The sequence below is a fragment of the Diceros bicornis genome, chromosome 15 (assembly GCF_020826845.1).
Source record: "Diceros bicornis minor isolate mBicDic1 chromosome 15, mDicBic1.mat.cur, whole genome shotgun sequence".
Classification (NCBI taxonomy): domain Eukaryota; kingdom Metazoa; phylum Chordata; class Mammalia; order Perissodactyla; family Rhinocerotidae; genus Diceros; species Diceros bicornis.
Genome location: NC_080754.1, coordinates 37,717,041 through 37,740,066, shown reverse-complemented (window position 1 = coordinate 37,740,066; position 23,026 = coordinate 37,717,041). Strand labels below are relative to the sequence as shown.

The following is a 23,026-nucleotide window of genomic DNA, read 5'->3' as shown; positions in this document are numbered from 1 at the left end:
CCCAAGTCCTTGGAAGATACCAAGTGTGTATAGCCAGGAGTCCGAAGACAAAGAAAATCAAATCAATTCACAAAGAACAAAGGAAATGGAAAAGAACAAGAAAATAAAATCATATGGATGAATGGAGGCTTGAAGTGCAAGATGGGGTACACATTTGTAGGAAGTAAAAATGAGGGTCATTTAAGAGAGAGAAAAAGTTACGTGTCAGAACTGCAAGCCAACAACAGGATTTTATTAGAGAAAATTGACAGAAACAATTTCTTCTTAGTAGACTGAAAGATTTTAAGGATCAGTGAAGGAAACTTGTAGTCAGCGCATGGCTGAAAGAGGTAGAGAGATAGGGAGGCTGGAGCTGTGTTTAAAAATGGATAATGTAAGAAATCAAAGAATCACAGAGGTCCTCCAGAGGCCTGATTTTAAAGGAACAAGGGCTAATATTATTACAGGATTGAAACAAGGCTGTCATTATAACAGTGCTGATCCCTGGTTGGTGATATTGTGGATTACTTTTCTTTTCTTTTTGCCCTTCTATAGTTTAAAATGTTTTACCATGAATTTGGATTACTTTTATCATCAGGAAAAGGGTTTAGCGCACATAGTAGGAGGAAGCAGGAAGAACCTGAGGTAGGGGCGTCTGGAACGGTGAGAACTGTAGGATGGGCAAGAAGTCTGAAGCAGCAAGAGCTGCCCTGGTGGTCTCACAATGAGGATAAGGCTGGAATGATGGAGCCGCTGGACTTGCTGGAGGAAGGGAATACACTAGAAGGAGGATGTTTCTCTGAGGCCCACTCCAGCCTTCCTTTTGACTCTAGGGTTTGATGCATCATCAGGTTGCCACCTTTTGTTTTCCAAGAACTCAAAATCCCTCCCAGCTCTCTTCTCAAGTTTCCTTTCCTCATGAATATGTTTTCATTGCATCTCCTTCAGAATCTCTGTAGCTGGGTTGATGGGAGGAGCCTTTGGCCAGTTCCTACCTTCATTACTCCAAGCTCTCAAAGGCTCTACCTGCCCAAGCTGAGAAAGTTTAGGTGACGCCAGAGGAGGCCAAGGTGCTTGAAGATCTCTTCCCCTCCGATTTAAGAGTGTGCAATATCGTAGGTGGATACCAAGGCAGAATAAGAGAGCGCCCCTCAGTTGGAGCTTGAGGCCCATAGATTTTCTTCTGCCACTTACTGGCTGGGTGAACTTGGTCAATCGACTTAACCTGTAAAGTCCTTGATTTCTCTTTTTGAAAAATAATGGTACTCAGTTGGATTGGAGTAGCTAAGGGTATCTGCCCAATCTTAAAGTAATCTGATTCAAGTGTCTTTACATGCACATGGCTGTTCTAAATGTTAGTTTTAGAATTTGGGATTCTCATAGACAGGGCCCATAGCATGATATGGATTCAATATCCCTAGCACTGTGCCCAGCGCACTCCTTTTTGTAAAATTAAATTTTCAAAAATCGAGATGAAATTCACATAACACAAAAGTAAGCATTTTAAAGCATATAATTTTGTGGCATTTAGTACTTTCACTCACACTGTTTTTTTCAAGTGTTAGAATAACACAGTCTTTTGGGTTGGTTCCATTTTGTTGTAATAAAAGAATGCTGCACTGCACCTCCGTGCTCATCCTCTCCTGAGCTCACGTGCAGGAAATTCTCTAGGTCTGGGCTGCGAAGAACCTGCTGGGTCATATGGTCTACAAGTGCATCTTCAGTTCAGTGTCTATTGCCAGACTACTCTCCAAACTGGATTACCACTAATGTTCCCACTTCCAGTGTCTGAGAGTTCCCATTCCTGCTCCTCCTCACCCTCACGGGGTGGGGTGTTCTTGCAGCACTACAGAGCAGTTAAAGGAATGAACTAGCTCTACGGACATCCCCACGGAGAGATCTCAAGAACATACTGGTGAGTGAGAAAGGCAAGTGGCAGAGCATGATGGGATTGTGGGGGAACTCACTTCATCTGTAATGTTTTATTTCTTTGATTTAAAAAAATACTTGAGGGGCTGGCATCGTGATGTAGTTCGGCGCGCTCTGCTTCAGTGGCCCTGGTGGCGTGGGTCCGCGGGTTTGGATCCTGGGCGTGGACCTACACCACACGTCAGTCATGCTGTGGCTGTGACCCACATACAAAATAGAGGAAGACTGGCACAGATGTTAGCTCAAGGCTAATCTTCCTCAAGCAAAGAAAAGGAGGAATATTGGCAACAGATGTTAGCTCAGGGCAAATCTTCCTCAGGCAAAAACAAAAACAAAAATACTTGAAGGGAATAAAACAAAATATTGACAAGTATTGATTATAAGTGAGAGGGAAATGGGAATATTTGATATACTGTTCTCAAGACTTTTGTATTTTTTTAAAAAAATCCTCAATTAAAAGGGCGGAACTGATGAGCAGAGATTCCCAAGATATATTGGATAACAGATTTTTTTGAGCAGCTTCCAAATTTGGACTCACTGTTCCCCATGCAGAGGTTCATATTAGTGGAGTGGGCCAGCTTTCCCTTCTGAACATTGTTTTAAAGCAGATAAAATATCAAGGAATTTTGGAAGTTCTTACTTTTAGCTAGTAAAGTGAAAAATTTCCACAGCATGTAAAACAAGTGCTCGAGTTGAAGCCTGCCTGGTTTGCTCCACCTAACTGTGATCACTTCTAAAAACCTTTGCAAGGCTATTCTGGGCCTGGGGTGGGGGAAGTGACTCAGTGCACACCTCCCTCACCCCATCCCCCACCTGTTTATTTGAGTGAAATCAGATTAGAATGAACATCAAGGGTGGCTTTGGAAGGGAACAGAAGTCAGAGACTCCAAGAGATGCTGAGAGACTGCCTTAGACCAGGGATGATGACAGTCATGTGGGTGACATGCTGGCTTCTTTTTTTTTTTTATTTGGTGAGGAAGATTGGCTCTCAGCTAACATCCATTGCCAATCTTCCTCTTTTTGCTTGAGGAAGATTGTCACTGAGCTAACATCTTGTGCCCATCTTCCTCTATTTTGTATGTGGGATGCCACCACAGCATGGCTTGATGAGCAGTGTGTAGGTCCGAACCTGGGATCCAGGCCCATGAACCACAGGCCGCCAAAGCAGAGCAGGCGAACTTAACCACTATGCCACTGGGCTGGCCCCACATGCTGGCTTCTTAATTGGAGTCAACCACGACTTACTGAGCACCCATTTTCCAGAATAGCACTAGCTTTCACAGGTCTTCCCCTGTGTTCCTTAAAGGAAGCATTTAGAGCGAGCATTTGCAGTATTTTTTTAGGCTCTCTTTTTGATAAACGTAAAAATCTCATGATATCTGAAATGTTAAATGGAAGTATGTGAATCAAAGCAGATCAGATATGCCCCATACATGGTTGAGAATCTATGCTCTAGACTCTGAAACTCCCAGGTTTGGGGTAAATCTGGATTTGAAGCCTGACCTGACCACTCCTAGGCTGTGGACCTCAGGTGAGCTTGCCTTCTTTCAGCTTCTGTCCCCTTCTTTGGAAAGGCAATTACGACACCTGCCACTTGGGGCTGCTTTGCAGATTCCATGAGGCACTTAGTATCATTGCCATTTACTTAAAAAAAACAGAAAACCTGAAAACTTTAATCTGAATAATAGCTTTGGTCAGGAGCCTAACCCCTCCCCATTTTATAGATGAGAATACTGAGGCCCAGACACACAGTTCAGCAAGTTACTTAACCTAATTGCAGAACAGGGCTAACCTCCAGGCCTTATGCATTCAGGCCAGGCCCCTTTTACTGTGCCAGCCCTGACTGCGTGTCTGCAGGTGAGCAGTAGATCTAGAGTCACCTTCTCCCCTACCTGAGTATCTGAGCCCCCCAAAACAGTGTCCAGTGTGATCTGGCTCCCATGGCTCCCCAGACCCTGGATCCAGTTTCCTTAGCACTAGTTAAGTGAGTACTATATTAACCAGATCTTGCGTGTTCTGTCGACTGGGCTATAAGCTTTATTTCAGAGAAGGGACCAAGTCTCCTAGTTCTTCTCAACAAGACACTGCCTCAGAGAAACAGGCTGTATTCCATGTGAGAGACTTTTAATGGACACCTTCCCTGCATTACCTCATTTTAGTTTTAAGTTTCACCATCCAACTTTTTACCAGCATCACACACACCTACACACACAAAGAAACTAAATAGACCTCCGTATCTGTTCCACTGAACCCTTACCTTTGTGCCCCTTCTCAAGTCGCTGAACCTCTCAGCCTCCGGTTCCTCACCCATAATGTGAGGAAATTAATATTTGCCCTGCGTGTTCTAAAATGCCATGCTGTGTGGGAAAACCTTTTGTAAGCTTTAAGGCAGTTTTTCTCTCTGACCCTCTCTCCTACCATCCATTTCTTCCTCAAATGAGCAGTAGGACTGTGTATTCTGTTCTTTTAAAGCATTTCTCAGCAGACCTGCCCAGCTGCCCTGGTTCCCAGCTGAAAGGGAACCAAATGGTCCCACATTCAATAAAGGAGGAAGAGATAGTGCATCCATGCTGAAGAATTCACTGGGTTCTAGCACTTGTTAGGCAAATCTCTATTTATTGGGTTCTAAGCTAAATTCATTCTGGGAGACCTAGAATCTTCCCTCTTACCAGTTTCCAGCAATGAAATCTTGGTCAAGTTACTTAATGTATCTGAGCCTCAGTTTCCTTGTTTAAAAAATGTGCTAATACTTGCCTCACTGGGTTACTGTGCCAAATGAGGACACGTTCTGGGAGGCAGTCAAAGCATGTGACTTTTTCCTCTTCCCTTTTTACTTTCTCTTCCTTCTGTTTATTCTGCTAAACCTCTGTGCCTCAGCTTGCTTTTCCATGAAACTGGGATAATAATACCTGGCCTACTTAGCTCACAGGGTTGTAGTGTGACTAGGGAACAAGGCTGCGGTGGGGCTTTGAGAACGGTGACATGTGGTATAAATACCTGTATGGAATTATTCTCGGGATCGCTGACCTTGAACTGATGAGTGGGCTGGTCCTCAGAGGCCTGAGCTGTGGTGTGCAGTGGCCACATTTAGAAGGTCACTTAACGTGGCTGCCCTGCCTGCTCTTCCTGAGGCCCCTGATGCTCTCACATCTACTTGTGGTGCTCTGCTGCCTCCTAACACCTGTCACTCACATGTCTCACCCCCTTCTGTCTCTGTCTCCCTCTGGCTCACAAGGCACAGGACCATCCACCCACTGCTCTCTGGATGCAAAAATGTGCCTGCCCCAATCCTGCGGCCTGTCAGAAGCTGCCTGTCACATGATCCCCCCGCTTACCCTCATGAATAAATACTAAAAAGACCCATTATGGGGAGAAGAGGGAAACAGGAAGTGCTCCAGAAAGCCCCCAACAACCTACAGTGTGAACAACCCATCCCCTCCAGACGCCACCAGCATCCTTAGCAATGAGGCCACCAGCCCCCTCTGCGGTTGAGGAAGAGCCTTTGCGTCTGGGACCAGAGGGGACCTTTGGCATGGCCGGCCTGGAGCCTGGAGCTGGGAGGGCGGGCCACAGAGGCAGGAGAGCTGAGCTGCTCTATTCTGGGCACAGTTTCAAGGCCAGCTGCAGGGAGAACAAGCAGCCGCTGTGTGCCTGCAGCTGGCAGTGGTTAGGCCAGGGCTGTCCCTCACTGGGGGTATATTTAAAGAGAGCCCACCAGAGGATCATGCCAACAGGAAAAACGCACACATATCTCTGCTAGCCTAGCTCTGTCTCCAGCCCAGCCCTCTCCTCCTCTCTGCAGCTCCCAGGCAGTGGATTTACCTATCAACAGAGGACTGCTGGCTCCTCAGCCCCTCCCAGGTGGGGGTGGTACCACCTGGGGACACATGCCCCTGGCTCCTGGGCCTCTCTGCTCTCTGACTGAGCTGGCCAAAAGTTCAGGGGATTAGCCAGGATCGGATCCTCCCACCCCGGGGTTGGTAACCCAGCAACCGACGGGGAGAGGCAGGCAGATGAGTCAAATAGAAGCACAGAATCTCTGGCTTTGTGTTCTGTTTGTGAAAACTCCCTGTGAGTGCAGGCTCCCTTCCGGCAGGGAGTGGTGGGGCTTTCCCACACTGCTTCAGGCCAAATGCTCCTCCTCAAAGGGATGCCCAGGCCCCACTTGACTGCTAATGCAGGCTTAGGGACAAAGCCGGTGGGCCAGGAGGAGCCCACCCTGGCTCAACTCTTTGGCCTCTTTCACTTGTTTTTCTCAAGTGAAAACAAGACTATGGCCCCAAATCCCACGGGAAGGTGGGTTTGTAGCTGAGAACTAAGGGAACTGATGGGCCTGAGGTCCTGCAGAGCAGAGACAGAGCTGGTGTGCGTAGCAGTGTGGGCTTTCAGGAGGCCAGAGGCCAAGGAGACCTTCTCACAGCAGTGAGAAGACTTCATGAGAGCAACTGAGCAGAAGTGGGGTGAGGGGTTGGGAAGTGGGCAGCTTATCAACCAGGGAAGGGAAGCCAACAGGCAAACTGTCTGAGGCAGGCTGCTACAAGTGCCGGAAGAGGTAGTAAAACATGAGTGCACCAACAGGATCAGCTACATAATTGAGGGGCTCGGTTCAAAATGAAAATCCAGGGCCTTTGTTAAAAAATTATCAAGAATTTCAAGATGGTGACAGAAAAGCATTAGACGGAGGGCCCTTCTGAGTGACTGCACAGGCTGCACACCCACAAAGTCTACCTAGGTACCTAGGAGTTGGCTCCTTGAAGCAGCTGTGACAGTGGGGGTGGGGTGAGCTGGGGGATGTCTAGTCACCTCTGGCCTCAATCCCCATACCCCTCACCCCTGCTGCTGGCCATCAGTTCCCAGGCTTTTACCAGGCTTGGGACATGGCTTCTACCCAACAGCAGCTCCTCTCTCTGTGCTGGTGGCAACTAAGTCTTCGCCTCTCTGAAAAGAAGGAATTGTAAAGCTGTGGTTGGGGGAGGGCTGAGGGCAGGAATGGACTGTGGCCCTGGGTCTTCTGGACCTCTAGGCCCCAGAACCCCAAGCACTCCCTGGACAGACCAAGAAAGGCAGGTCTAGCAATTGGAGCCTCCTCTGAGTGAGGTTGTAGAGGTGTTTGGGAACAGACTGGAGGTACAATAAATGGACTACACCCTGGATCACCTCTTAAAAACTCAAGGGGACATGTCCTGTGGGTGTATGTGACAGTCCAGGAGCAGAACCAAGATCCAGGAAACCTCCTCCTTACTTGGGAACTTACCTCCAACTCTATGTGGTCATGGAGTTTCTTGCAGGTGGCTGCAAAGGTCTCCGAGGTGCCAAATTCAAAGTACCACAGCTTGTTCTTCATCCTGGACCACGAAACAGAGAGATGGCTTAATAGTCTGTATCTGAAATGGTCGTGTAAAATAGCTATGCTACTGGGGCTGGGAGGCCCAAGTCCTCAGCATTCCCCAGTCTTATGTTTTCAGCACTTGTTAATCAGATGATTAGGGATGGAAGTGTTTTACCAACTGTTCTTGCTATGAACTTAAAGAAAAATCCATTCATTTCTTAGACATCATGGCTACTCGGGTGAACTGCCAATTGCCCTGTGAACTTGTTGGTCAGAGCAGAAGAGAGACCTGCTTGCCTCTGTATCTGGATCAAGGGAAGAGTTCCATGAAAATTAACCAGAGGTGGCAAATGACAGCATGCTCTGGTCACTGTCCTTTCTACTACTAATGCAGTGGGACTTCAGGCAGAGCCCTCTCTTGGATATAGTTAGGGTACAAAGGGAAGATCAGACAGCCTTTTGAGACTTAAGGGATGTACAGTCTTGGGACAGAAGAGGAATAGCCCTACACTAAACCAGCCAAAATATGTGCTACTTTGTGCTCTGATTAGGGGGAGCAGAGTGAAGAGAATTAGACACAGATTTGCAGGCAAGGTGGAAAGAGAAGAAAAAAAAAGTGACTTGTTTGGTAGCAATAGTTCTCTCCACTGCTTTCTCAATTGTATTTGCTTAAGCCATGAGAATCCTTCATTTAGGGGTGGACCTTGTTGTATTTGCTTCAAAGTAAGAGTTCACCATTTTAAGTTTTAAAAATTTTCAGCATTACCCTTAGCAGGGAAAAAAACAAACAATGGGGTTCCCATGTAGCTGGGGGCTTTGCAAGTCAGATGGTGTATTCCGACACTTGGTCATTTTGATCAGATGGTCTCACCAGGAAGTGTTTCTGAAGGTATTCCATTCCTTCCATCCCAACTGTTGTCCCATTATCAGGGGCTGGTGAAGAGAAGGGACACCTGTCCAGTTTATAAGCTGGCAGATTTTGCTAAGGAAGGATTAAACAAAATCACATTCTTCTTGGCACCTTCTTCAGGAGAAGGGAAGCCACCTTGCATATTGCTAATCATCCGTCCTCAGATTTGTGGACTAAGAGGAAAGGAGCATTCCTCAGAAGGAAGAAGGCTTTTATTTCTTCCTAGTATTCTTTAGGCCATAGCAGATGACTCTTCAAAATAACAGACACAACTTTTCTTTCTGCATTTCTGAAAGAGTCCACCTAGAGCTTGAAGATGAGACTGTGTTCTTCTATTGCATGAAGATTTCTAAGATCTGGTTGATTGGGAAGTAGCCTTTCCGACTCTTAGTATACATGAAAAGAAATGATAAATGATGAAGGAAGTAAAAAGGAGCAAGATTTAGGGAGTTATGTCTTATGAAGAAAGTTAGAGGAACTGGGTGTTCTTTAAGTAGACCAGTGCTTCTCAACCAGTGCACTGCGGCACTGGTATGCCTGAGACACCCACCTCCTCAGCCTTCATGGGGCCAGGCTGAACCCCGATGTCACAGCAGGCATTCTCACCTGTATGCCAGACAAATGCTATTGTTTTTTGTGCATGCCACGGTATGAAAAAATATCAGGAAACACTGTTCTAAATCACTGGTTCTCTGTGTGCACAGTAATGTGAAGACAAATTGCCTGGGGATTTCATTAAAATGCAAATTCTGATTTGGTAGTTCAGGATTGAGACCCAAGACTTCCTTGTTTGCTAACAAGCTGCTGATGCGGGTCCAGGGGTCACACTTGGAGTTGTGAGGATCTGGAGACTACATTTGTGGTTCTGAAACACTAGTGATCATAAGAATGACCTGGGGAATGTGATTAAAATGCTGCTTCCTGGGATTCAATCTGTAGAGATTCTATGTGATAGTTGTGGGATGGGGCCCGGGAATATGCATTTTATGAGTGACTAGGTGATCTTTATGTAGGTGGTCAGTTGTCAGGACTTTGAGAAACATTGCTCTAGATCCCAATGAAATGATAACCAAGGAAGAGGACAGACCGATTAAACTTGAAAGAGGATTTCTCAGGGAGGAAAGAATGAGGGTCAGTGCCTTTCAATAGACAATGATGGCAAAAGACCCAGTAACAGGAAAAACACAGATTGTCGTAAATGTCAAGGCTGAGCATTCCTCTCCGGCAGTGAGAGCATTTCTGTAACCAGGAGACCTGCACTGTGATTCCATTTTCAAATATCACTGCTGGTCTGAATCATGACTTTTGAAAGTTATTGCCAGGAGATTTAGAGTTTTAATAAAAATTTCCGGAAGCCACAAGCTATTTTTGCCCAGAAGTGGCTCTTCTGATGATCTAATAAGGTTAAGAGGTCATGGTTAGGTCAGTTTCGCAGAATGACTGAGAGTATCAAACAGACTACTTGTCCATTGCTGGTTAGATGTCCATTGCTGGCTGTGTAACCTTTGGCAAGTTTTTAAGCCTCAATTTGCTTCTCTGTAAAATGGAGATAATAAAAAGATCTGCTTCAAAGGGTAGTTAAGAAGATTAAATGAGATGATTGCAAAACACTTATAATGTTTGCTGCATAGTAAGCTCACCAGGAATGTTAGCTACTTACATAGTAGCTATTATTTCAATGTCTTGAGTTGGCATATTTGGATAATGTCGTAAGGCAAAAATGACAGATCAGGTTGGGTAGCCGTAGATATTATATATTCAAATTTTTCTGGGACAGAAAAATGTGTGATCATATTTGTCAGATCATGTGTCTTGACTTTTGGTTAAAAACATATGTTCCCCACATTTCTAATCTAATAGACTTGCCCAGAGTCATAGACCACAGCTTAATCCTTGGTTAATTATCTTGTCTGGTCACACAATTGTCTAAAGATGTGATGTTGATTGTGAATATGCTTCTGAGAAAGTGCCTGTTTGGTGTGAGACAAAGTGTTCACCAATTCAAGAAACATTCACTATGCCAGGATTAGATGGGGGTGTAATAGGTACAATGAAGAACAAAACACAGGACTCCATGAGCCAGGTACCTGCGGAGGACAGACAAAGAAACAGACCATAGTCTTGGGCTAAGGACTAAGCACTGGGAGTACCTAGGAGGAGGGACATCCAATTCTTAGTGGGCCAGGGGCAGTTAAAGAAGCATCCTAGGGAGGTGATACCAGGCTTGAGTTCTGAAGGATGTGGAAGGGAACAGAGAAGGTGGAAGAAGAGCATCCCAGGCAGAGGAAGAAGCCCAAGCAACAGCACAAGGCAAGAAAGAACATAAACCTGCTGGAGGGGACCTGGAACTCAAGGGGGGTGCGGATTGGCCAGGTAAGGCTGGAGAGGCAGACAGGAGCAAGATTATAAAGGCTAGGGATGCCATGCTGAGGTGTTTGGGCTTTATCTTAAAGTCCATAGTGTGTCATGGACCATCCTTAAGTGGGGGTGGTGGTAGGCAGGTGGCAGTAGTGACCTGATCAGATTTGTGCTTTTTAAAGATCACTCTGTCCCAAGTGTGGAGAGTGGATTGGAAGGAGTGGGTACAGACTGGAGGCCTGAAGAATAGTTTGGAGGTGGTGTAGAAATCCAAGAGAGAATTGGGAAGGGCCTGAACAAAGGTAGTGACAGTAGAGTTTGGGAAAAGAGAATGGATTCACAAGCTAAAATTTATGAGGTAGAACTGACAGGGTTGGTTGGTTGTAAGGAGTGAGTGAGAAGGAGCAGACAAAGTGACACGGAAGTTTTTGTCTTAGACGGCATGATAGATGACACGTGCCATTCGCTGAGAGAGGGGCACAGGAGATCAATTCTCCAGTGGCAGTCCTCTTTGTAATTTAAGGATAGCTCTTTTGTTTTTTGGCCCATCCATCCATCCATCCATCCATCCATCCATCCATCCATCCACCCATCCATCATTCTATCCATCCATCCATGCATTCATTCATCCATTCATCCATTGCTCCATCCACAGAATATCTACTGAGCCCTACTACGGGCAAGGCACTGCGTAGGGCCTGGAGATAAATGATAAATATTAAAGGCAGGACCTGTGCCCTCATAAAGTTTATATACTTTTAATAGCTTTACCAAGGTGCTAACATTTGACCTCTGAGCCACATGAGACTATGTGTTCAAAATCTAAGAACTTTTATTTCTTCTCTTTTACCTCAGCGACGTTTTAGTTAGAAGTGAATACATTCTATTCCCATGGCCCTTTAGTTTTGCACTCTGCTAAACATTTTGCATACATTATCTCTTTCAGTTCTCAGAAGAACCGTATGAGGTAGGTACTGCTGCTACAAATAAGGAAACTAAGACTTGTGGAGGTTAAGTAACTTTCCTGAGGTTGCAGAGCAAGTAAATGCAGAGGGGGCACCCAACCCTGACTGTCTGACCTCAGAGCCTGTGCTCTGCTACCCTGCCACCCCATCATAGGATGTGTTTGCATATTGTATAGTGTGGTGTTGTGCGCTCCTATTTCACTTACTAGACTGCTGTGGTTCTCCTTTGCCAGGTAGTTAAACGGATGCGCTTCGGGGCCTGGGATGTTAGTGGTTGCATTACATTCTAGGAAAGGCTGTCTGATGAAGATTGTCAGGCCCTCCCAGCTCCCAGTGGCTAGGGGAGTTCTAGAGGAGCGTGAATCAGATTTGTCACAGAAACTCCTGGTCTTGAATCTACACAGTTTCAGAGAGTCAGGAAGACTAGAGTTGATTCCTGGCAAAACCAGATGCTCCTAGGATGCCCTGTACCTTTTCTTGTCTCAGCTCACCCAGAAATGAGGCAGAAATAGTGCCCTTGAACCATTCCCAACATAGAGTGGAACAGGGAAAGCCGGGAGACAAACATAAATTGCACTTTAGGTACCTCTCACTTTAGGTTAAACATGGGCCATTTTCAGCCACTCATAATAAGACAGGGCAGTGTTACCTAATGCAGAGACCCAGAACAGAATCAAAGAGCCCTGGGTTCAATGATGAATGCCCTTATGGGTCGTGTAACTTTGAGCAAAGTTTTTACTTTTCTAAGCCTCTTTACCCATAAAATGGGCTAATACTTAACTCACAGAGTGTTGTAAAAATTAAATGAGATATGTAAAATCTTCTAGAACAGGTCTTGGTCTATAGAAAGCCCTCATCCCCTATACACATTAAAAATTTGTTGACTGAATGCTCCTGATGCCTTGTCAATAATCAAAATACTCTCTTCCTAATGAAGGTCACTTATCTGGTTACTCAGAAAAATAGCCACTAGCCTTTATTTGAGATAATATAAACGGGGATTATTTTGGTTGCCTATGTCCCAGCCACCAAAATGGTTGAATGTACAAAGGAGGGGCCATGAGGGTAGGGACAGAGACAGGAAGAGCTTCCTATTGGGATAAAGGCTGATCAGGTAAAGATGGCTCCCAGGGCCCTGCAGGACTGAGGTCAGCCATTAATGGTGGGCCCTGAGGTGGAGGTTGGCTTCAGGCCAAGTGACATAAGAGAAGATAAAACAGAACCTTTCTTTGTATATGTTGGGGTGTTGTTGCCAAGGACCTCACTGACAGGCTGATCTGAGGCAAGGTTCCCTGCAGGTTACTGGCTGCCCCTTTTCTCAGCTGCTATGAGATCAGGAAGGAAACCATACTCCCAGCCTACTGTCATTGCATACCAAGACACCTGGGGAGCAGTAATCTGGAGTCTTTGTTCTGTCTACACTGTCAGAGCAGATCTGTATAGCAGGGAGTGCTGACAGGTTATTTGTTGACCTGGAGGTAGAGAAAGCCTCTGTCAGGAAGGGTTTGGCCTTTTGGTTTTGCACTCTGCTAAACAGTTTACATATATTATCTCTTTCCACTCTCAGAAGAACCCCTATGAATAGCTACTGTTGCTACAAATAAGGAAATTCACAGATGCAAGTGAATTCTCCTCTGTCTCATCTTGCCTTTGCTCCTCTTCCTTTACCAGTACCAGCACCTTCCCAAAGCCTTTGGTAAGAGCCTATCGGCATGTGATACCCTATAATTTGAGGTGGGAGACGCAGCCCCCACTCTCTCTGCCAACCAGAGAGCGTGAATACCAGTGTTTCTTCTTTTTTGAGGATGTCTCTCTAGCCATTTTACTCTTAGCCCTTACTGGAGGATTGCTGCTGCTGCATGGACACTGACTGGCTTTTGTCTGTTTCACCTTCAGTTGTCCAAGAACATGGCATTTGCAATCTGAGAGGCTAGGGTTCATGCCTGGCTCTGCCACTTTCTGGCTTATTTAAGTTCTTTGAACCTTCATTTCTTCTTCTACAAAATGGGACTATTATTCTCTACCCAACAAAGTCGTAAAGCTCTAGTGGCAAAACGCAGAGCCCCGAGCAGGTGTTTCATGCATGGTAAGTGCTCACTAACTGTTCTTTCTTGTTGCTAGGAGACACAATCACTGGGAAGGAAACTCATCCCCCAGCGGCTCCAGGGGGTAGGGGCAGGAGCAGTGTGGGGGTTGATCCCAGGCAGCCAATATTTTTTGAAGAAACTAAAACCAACAATGTTTTAATGACTTCTGGAATGCTTTTTCTGCATCTCTCTTCCCGAGTTTTTTTTGGCCCACCATTTCTTTCCTTCTCATAATCACCTTTCAGCTGGAGATGACTAATCCTTAACCAGTTGTCTGAGGCTGATTTCCAGGTCCACGAAACTCCTCGGGTCACTGTCAGGCTCTACACTACCTAGGTGAACCCGTTCTTGAGGCAGAAGACCCTAATCTGGGCTCCAGGGGACTTTCAGTCACATGGAGGAGTGGCAAACAGCAGCAGTGACACGTGGGTTGACTCTATTTCTGGGTTTTCTCAATTTCCCTCTGCTTTATAAGAAAAATAACATCGATTGCACACTAGTTAGTTGAATCTTTTCATTTGACAGATGAGGGAAAAATGAGACTAATTAAAAATGTTCTTTTATATTTGTCAGCAAATTAGGGCTGGATTTAGTCATTATCCTGACAGCCTACGAATAGCCTGTTTTCAAGGATGTCCACAAGTAAAACCAAGCTAGCTGCTGGGCATTTTTACCAGCAAAGGCAACGAGCCTCTGATGGCCCTTTTTTGATACTCTAGAAGTTTTAAGAGTGATGGACTTTTGAAGTCATCAAAACATGAAACCATTTCATTGGGCTTAAAAGGCTCCAGAGAGGACACTACAGCTATTTCTAGAAATAGGAGCCCTTGAAGTGAAGGTATTCCTCTTTGTGGTTTGGACTTTGATAATCAGATTCTCTGAGTGGGTCATGACTCAAACAGTCAGGCTTCTGTGTCAGCCGGCGAAACAGATCCTACCCACAAGATGGTGTTCTGTGTTGTGCTGTGGAGGCAGAATTAAGTGGTGGAGGCCATGCTAGGCCAGCAGGCAGGAGACCTGCCTTCCAGCCCCAGTTCCTATACACACTAGCATGTGACACCATAAGTTACTTGGGGTCTCCTGGCTTCAATTTCCTCATCCTACATTGAAGGGCTCAGAACAGCTGATTTCTAAGGCTTCTTTAAGCTCCCTGAACAAGTGGAGATAACACAATACAGGACAGGGTGGGAGGGCCCATGCGCCCCACAACTGCCGCCAGGTAGAAGGATGGGCCCAAGTATTGCCAGAGCTGCCATTTTTTAGAGAGAAGCCAGAAATATGTGTTTTTATGTAAAATCTCCTGATTATTAGAGTTGGCAACTAATTCAACTTTTTAAAAGAACACTGTATTGGCCAAAAACTACACACCTGGGGAAAACTATGCTTAGCCAAAAGGCTACTTGGGTACATTAATTATAAATTTTCATAAGGTTCATCTCAACTGAAAAACAAAACAAATGATCTCACTCCATACTCTTATGGGTTTGCTGGGTTAGTGGTAGTGTGATTGCTACTCCTGCTGAAGACAGTAGACTGGTGTCAGGTTACCAATGTAAATAATAATCTAGCAAAACCAAACAGGTATGATAGTAATGCAGGAAGGGCAAATGCTACTTGAGCTGAATTGTAATTTAATGATCAATGTTAGTAATAACATTGAGAATACTTTCTCTGTTATCATTTTACATTATTTGAATCCCAAGTGCCTTTGGAAGTTTAGTAATTATGTTAACGGAAGTTTAGATCAAAGATTTAAGAAAGAAAAACAACAGCCAAGGCAGGTGGGCTTGGCTCTAAGGCCAGGATGTCGAGTCCTGTAAGGGGCCCGTGACCGTCACTCACAGGTGCTGCAGGGGCCATCTGTGTCACCCGCACACCCAGCTGCCCTGGCCCATCAGAGAGCTTGTCACCACATCTAATCTACCCTGCATGCTGTCCCCTGTTCTCACTGCTCATTGGAATGGGCACTCGGTGACCCTCAGGCACGGAGCTGTGGATGGAGGAATCTTTTCCAAGCAGGGGCAGTAGCCCCTTTGGTCAAGGGAAAGCGAACCCCCAGCGATCAGGAAGGAGGCTTTATAAATAGCTGTTTTTGTTCTCCGAGTGTGACTCTTGTGCCCGCTGTTCCTGCCAACAGATTTGTCTTGGCTCTGTGTATTTCAGCTTCAAGGGGCAAGGTATTCCCTGGCTTTTTTCCATACTCGAAACAAGACTGGTGTTCATGGCACTCAGAAAATCTAGGGTGGTGAATGGATGGAAGGACTCGAGACTAGAGAACAGGAGGGGGTGGGCAGAAACATGGGGAACAAAAGTGAGGGGAGAGCGCAAGAAGGGGCTAAAGAAAAAAAAAAAGACCAAGAAAGGAGAGAGAAACCTGCCTAGGGGTATTTTATAGTATAAATATGGAATCCTCTTGATAACCTATGAAGGCACGTCTTAAGTCATTTTCATGTGTGAAAAATTACCTGTAAAATCGCAGATGACGGATTGTTTGCACTTAATGGGATTTTGGGGTCCAGGGATTCCCAGCCAGGGGATCACAGGTTCCAAGGAATCTTCCAAAGGATAAAAGTAGTCAACATTTCTTAATGTGGAATAGTATTTGTGCATTTACTCATAATAAAGACTGCATAGACTAACTAGTGGGTAAAATTTTTTTGACATGGAATGGAATTAAATCAATTACATTGGTTACCTTTTGGTAACCAGAGGCACTGGCTGAATGGCAAATGGATGTTGAATAATAAAAATGGCAAAACAAATTATTACTTAGAACAACTTTTTGGTTGACAGAAATCTTATTCAATATGGCACCCATGTGAGGGGTGATGAGGAATGAACAAAAATAGTGCACTATTTGATAGTAAAAGGGTGCATGCAGAACTACTACTCCGTGCCAGCTCCGGATGGTGGGTCTCTTCTAAGCCATAGCAGCCTTCTCACGGCACAGGTTGGGGAACTGACACCAGTCCTTGATGTGCTGGGAGGTGCAGAGCTGGAATTCAACCCCCAGCTCCCGACTTCCAGTCCTTAAACCCTACCTTCCCACTCCCTCTGGCCCCCATTGCTATGCCCCAGAGGCATCTGAGAGAAGTGGAAAAGTCAGCCAAAGCCACAAGAGTTGGTGACTGCAAAGCTGCCGGCCATTCTCGTTCATGCTTGTGAGCTGGGTTTGCTCACATCTACCACTCAGGCCACGGGCATGGCCACGAGATCCCAGCATGGCCACGAGACCCCGGCTCTGGCTGCTCAGCACCCTCTGGCACTCTTTGCAGTCTGTGGTTTGGGCCTCCCTATTGGTCTCTGGTCTCTACTCTTGCCCCAAAATAGCAAAGAGCCAAACCCACTGGCCTCATGTCCAGAGCAGCCTCTCCACCCCTTCCAGGGTAAGACTGGCTCCAAAGAATCTACTCCTTCTGAACAGGGACCCTTCTCTTCCACATAAGACAGTTTGTTTCTGTGGCCTGTGCACATATTCTCCTTTGATAGCTCTCCCAAATTCTGTCTGACCCTGACAATATCTCCTGCTAAGGGCAGGACTCCAGCACAAAGTCTGCCGAAGTCTGAAATGGGATCCTCCCCCACTGCAGCACCCGGGGACACACGTGTGCACCAGTGGGCACACACACAGCCTGAAACTGAGAGGCTTCTCTGATTCTCTCGAGCCACGGAAGCTGAGCGTGCTCACAGACACTGCCTATCTGAGGCCACGGGGTCTCTCTGAGGCCCCACAGCCCAACCTGAGAACTGCCGCAATGATGTGAATGCCACCACATGGTCCTGCCTCTTTGGGGGTGACCCTCAGGAGAGACAGCTGGTGAGGCAGCTCGAGTTTTCCTCTCCCGAGGGCCTGAGTCTCCAGGGTGTTTTTCTAGTCAGTATCTGTCCTTGCCAGAGAAAATAGCTCCCTCCCCCCACCAAAAAAAAAAAAAAAAAAAAAAAAATCTCACAGAGTTTGGCTGCTCCTTAGCAATCCTTTCTCCCTTTGAAGATTTACTCGTGGAAAGAAAATCCCCTTCAGGCCGATTCGGCTGAGGCTAGAGGGCCCTGAATAAGCTGGCTCTCACAGTTCTCAGACAGCCAAGTCAAACACGGGGACAAAAAGAAATCCCATGCTGGAGGGAGTGGGGCAGAGGCAGATGGGTATGTGTGTCTTCAGGTTCTGTAATGATTGCTTAGCTGTCGTGTAGCTTTTTGATTCTGAACTAGGCTTTCCCAGCATTCAGGCATCCATCAGCCCAGGAAGCTGGTATTTGAAGGCAGGCGAGGACCATTAAGGCCCAGGTGGGCGAGGACTGCTGATTAGATCATAAGCCCTGAATGCCTAGAGAAGGTGGGCCACTTTGCTGGAATTGAGCTCTTGCTGAGAAAGGCCACTTCCTGAGTTCTGACCAACCAAGCCAAGAAACTAGGAACTGTCTGGGTGAGCAGAGGCAACCCCAGAAGCAGGCCCACACTCTCCCCCTACTGTAATTGCCAAATGGGTCCCGAGAGAGCCGTCCCTCTCCCATCCCTCCCGCTCCAGCTCAGCCCCCAGCTATTGGGAATCATCTCAGTCCCCACTTAGCCAATGTTTATTGTGTGCTGGAACTGCACTAGCTGCTTTATAAACCAAAGGGTCCCCCTCATGTGATCCTCACATCTACCTTCTGTGAGAGGTACTATGGTGGTTATTTTGTAGTTGCATTTGAGACTGTTGTTCCTTGAAAATGCAAAGCTAGACTGGAATGGGATCATGACGTCTGAGGGGATGCAGGCTGAATGAGTCTCTCCCTCTCACAACCAGCCTTTCTGGGCATGAGGCAGCACCCAATTTATGATAGGTCAGGTTACAAAAGTTCCTTGGTTAAGCCGGTTGTTGTCACTCTGAGCACATTTCCCCATAGAAACACTGTTATGTTGAGGTTGGATTCCCAGGCTAACCTCTAAGAGCCAACTAACCCATTATGTATCCAGTGTCTAGTTTTGGAGACAGCTTGGTGGAGCTGAAGAAGCTCTGGTTAGAAGCCAGAAAGGCCTGGGTTCAAGCCACAGGTCAGTCACTTACTTGCCATGTGGTCTTGGGCAAGTTATTTAGTCTCTGTCCCTTAGTTTCTTCATCTTTGAATTGGGATGATATTACCTACCTTGCAGGGGTTGTTGGGAATATAAATCGAAAATGTATATACGGGTCATATGATATACACTCAAAGCATGGTGCAACAGATCTTCACTGCCATGTATAAAACTGGCTTTGTGGCCTCATAGATTCTGAGTTCCAACTTGAAATGCAAGTGGCTTGTCTTTCCTGCTGAATTGAGATTGGGGAATCTTTGCTTTCCTCAACTTACTGGGAAATAAACATGGTGACTCTTTCCCCCTAAAATCCCTGGTGGCCACCCTGAAGACTGGGCTGGAGTTCTTTTTTTTTCTGTGTGTGTGTGCTGAGGAAGATTTGCCCTGAGCTAACCTCTGTTGCCAACCTTCCTCTTTTTTTTTCATTGAGGAAGATTAGCCCTGAGCTAACACCTGTGCCAATCTTCCTCTATTTTGTATGTGGGTTGCCACCACAGCATGGCTGACAAGTGGTGTAGGTCTGTGCCCAGGATCCAAACCCGCGAACCCGGGCTGCCAAAGTGGAGCGCACTGAACTTAACCACTACACCACGGCACTGGCCTTGGAGTTCTTATTAGGATGGGACTGGAGGTGCCAGAGGCAGTGAGAAGTAGAGGTGGGAAGGGTAGTAAAGGGTACAGTGTAAGGATCCCTCATATTTCTTCCTTTTGCTATCATAAGACTACATGATGATCTGGTTAATTCCTTCTAAGTTTCCTGTGCCTTCTACACCATCAACCAGTTGGATGCTTCCTTGTCAGAATTAATAGAGTAAGTCATTCCCTCCGTGCTTCTTCTACCTTTTAAGTCATGACATTGTTAGCAAGGCAAGTCAACAATTCATTAGATGGGGCGGATGCCTGGGTAAATACCCCCTTCCCATCCCTATTCCATCTTCTGCCTGTGCCAGTTTGAAAAATCTTAAATAGGAAAGCATCAGCCAGAGCCTCACTCTGCCTGAGAAGACTGTAGTAGACACCGCCAGCAAATCCTTTCTATTTTGCCCTTTTGAAAATCTCATCCATATGCTCTCGGCTTTGCTTCCACTCTGACGTCTGTGACTTCTTATCCTTGTGTATACACTCATAACACCCATTTCAGTGACTGCAATCATGTGACCTTGTTGCCCCCCACCTAGCCTGGTATTTAGGTCATGGGTCTACCCCACGCAATCTCTGCTATCTCGGAGGTTGCTCTTTTCCCCTAATGAACACGACCTGTTCACTCTGCCCCCTCACTATGCAGTTGGCAAACATGTCCTCACTGTGGATGTGACCCTGCTGCTCCTCCCTGCCAGTTCTTTGGGAGAGCTGCTTGGCACTACCTCTGCCAGGCCTCTTATTTCTAGCTCACACCTGCTGCCCCTCCGTGGGCTGTGATTTTAGAATTTCATGTGAACATTCTACTTTATCCCCTTTAAACCTCACTTTAAAGCTCTCCTGTTTGGTCTTCAAGTCTCTGGCCAAAAATTTTCCTCTTGGTTTATTTGACAAGCTCCCAATGCCTTGCCAGGTGCCTGTCATTCCAGTACCAAAATCCATGGTCCAGAAGAACAGTCATTCTCAGATCAGCTACAGACCAACCAGCTCTGTGTTCCCCATATGTGCCTCTTTCTTCTAAAATTATGACTCATGGCGGAGGAAGAGACTAGAGCATTGCCTCTGCCCTACATCCCTTAGTTTCCTACCCAAGACACCAGAGTTGCTGGAGATGCTCACCAGGATTCTCCTGGAGGTGTGACTTGCCCCCACACCCACAGCCAGAGGGAGAAATAGTTTATGGCTTATGAGTAAGTGCACTCCTTTTTGTCTCTAACGCAGGGGTTTTACCAATGTGAATTCAGCAAAATACTGGTCTCATAAGATGCTCTGGTGTAGGAGGATTCTGTGGTCAAGTAAATTTGGGAAACTAAATATTTACCCTGCTTTTTCAAGGTCTCAATAGGTTAGAATCTATATTAAAGGCTCTACAATATTGTACAAAAAAGAAATTTATGTAACTTGGACTTTCCCAAGTGTCTATAAATATTGAGTTCCTCCTCCTCCATCTTCCTGTGAATTTCTTTTTCACATCCCATGGAAGGCACTTTAACCAATGCTACTTTGATGCATGCTTGAAGAAGACAACCTGGGCAGCTATCTCCATAGGCTCTCATCAAACCTTATGATGAGTCTGTTAGCTGTTCTGCTTTCCCTTCTCCAGAAGGTCCAAATCTATCCTCCTTGGGTATAGTCTCATATTCTTATTTTTTCTCCCCAAACAGGGATTGGGCATTTCCTCTTTATTTTCATGTTATGTCTATTTATAAACCAGACTCTGATTTTGCTTTATGTTCTCTTTGACCGTCTGAGTCCCTTTTCATTCTGGATCATTTCTTTTAGCACATCTAGGAACCTTTCATCAACGCAAATACACTGGCCTCTTAAGTTTCCTCAAGCCGGCTCATTCTCAGCACCAATAATTTGTGACCAAGGTCAAGCAAGAAAAATAAATAATTGGCCCCCATCCCATCCCTAGGGTTATATTTCCTGGGCATTAGTGTGACAATTGGAGACCCACGGATCTTATGAGGCCTGGAAGTGTGTTTATTTGACTTGCACAGTGGTTTTTAAAATTGGAAGATTTTATGTACACACCTGGAGCCCAGCTTCTCTTGAGAATTTAGATCTGTTAATACTAGGTTGCTTTCCAACCTGGCAACAATTGGCTGGAGCTGAATATTGGCTGTTCCCATAACACAAGGCACATGCTCTCCACTTTGCTAGAGTCCCCACCACTCCTTAAAGCCTCATATCCACCCACTTCCCTTGTTTACATTAACTGCCTGGCCTCTGCTAGCATTTGGATTTGTGACCTCTCATATAGACCTTTGTAATTCCCTCCTGGGAATTTTCCTAGATGCTGCCTCAAAAACGTTTCCCCCACTTCCATCCCAATGTGATCCTTCCCACCTGAGCTGTTGGTACCTTTGATTGTGAGTCCTAATATGTGTTTGATTTCAAGGGCTGACCAGCTGCAGCAGGGTAAGAGCTGAAGCTGTTGCTATTTGCAAAGATCATGTGCACAGAAATAAAATGTAGTCCCAAGTCCACATTTTCTGGGGAAAAATATTTTCAGTTTCTCTGTGTTTATAAATCAGGCACAACCTTGTAGGTTTATCAACTATTCAGCAATCATGGAACACCAAGTAATGAACTTGGAGAAGTAACTTAAGCTCATGTTTACCTTTCCTCTGAATTTTCCACTTTGCACTAACAGGTGGTTATTGTAAATGTTAACATTATACTATCAAGTCTTGATTATTAAGGGACAAATTATCCAGTCCTCAAATCTCTTCTTTTCTAACTCATCGACTTACTGTTGACTATTTCATGTTTCTTTAGTACACTCATCACCAGTTGGGTAGGGAATAAAAGTACAAATCATGAACCAGGCCATCAGCTCAAATCAGAGGGCATCCTGTTGTATTATCTTCACCCCAGCCCTTCACATGACTGCCAAAACCCTGAGTATGAGCAGCCTCCATCCCTCTCCCTGCCCAAGTTCAAGGGCAAGGTGATACAGAAAAGGAAAGGGAGAACTTGATTAATTAGAATGCTCTGTGTTGACAGCGCCAATAAAAGTTTCACTAAGACCAGCAGTTTGGGGTTTCAATTTGTCCACAACGTTTCTACCCCCTCTTGACCTGCGGTAACCCAAAGCTGGAGATCACACACACACTTTCAGCTCATTGAGTTCAAAGACAAGGTAGGGTACTTGGCTTGATTGACACTTTGAAATGCTCTCCAAAAAGGCCCACTTTCAAGATTAAAGAGACTCCTCATTCAACAGAATAGAAAACATTTTGTTACTAGACAGTGAGGAATTTCAATCTCAGTGTAGGTTCAATAAACATGAATATTCAGCAATTATGTAAGTCGCTGATGTTTTAGCAATTTGAGGGTTTAAGTACATTCTTGAAATGAAGAGAGCCCCTCTTTGATTCAAGAGCATTAAAAGATCCAGAAAATGCTTTCTTAGTAAAATGTAAAGTGGTAAGGGCAAAAAAAAAAAAAAAAAAAAAAAAATTTAAACAATTCCACAATCTTCAAAGTAGAGATTTCTAATCTTCAAAGTAGAGATTTGATGACCCCCCTCAGAGAGGTGTTTATAGAAGATATGCTTATACTGGGAAGGGGGCTGAAACCTAGAGGCCTGCCCAAAGGTAAGATTCTATAAGTTATTATTATAAATAAGAATCAACACTATAGATTTAAATTAGAGATTCTACAACGTACTCACTCATATACTGCCGCATGTTCTCCTTACAAATTCCTGCAGTAATTAATAGCATGATACCAACATCTGAAACATTTCAAATCCATTTATCTACTC

General features: G+C 45.4%; 1 protein-coding gene across 1 annotated transcript in view; it reads right to left on the bottom strand.

The window, feature by feature from the left end:
- DGKG (diacylglycerol kinase gamma) overlaps positions 1 to 23,026 on the bottom strand; it is a 155,960-nt gene that overhangs the window by 50,061 nt on the left and 82,873 nt on the right. The window contains exon 20 of the mRNA XM_058556163.1: positions 7,163 to 7,253. Coding sequence (XP_058412146.1) covers positions 7,163 to 7,253 — 91 coding nt within the window. The remainder of the gene's footprint in view (positions 1 to 7,162; positions 7,254 to 23,026) is intronic.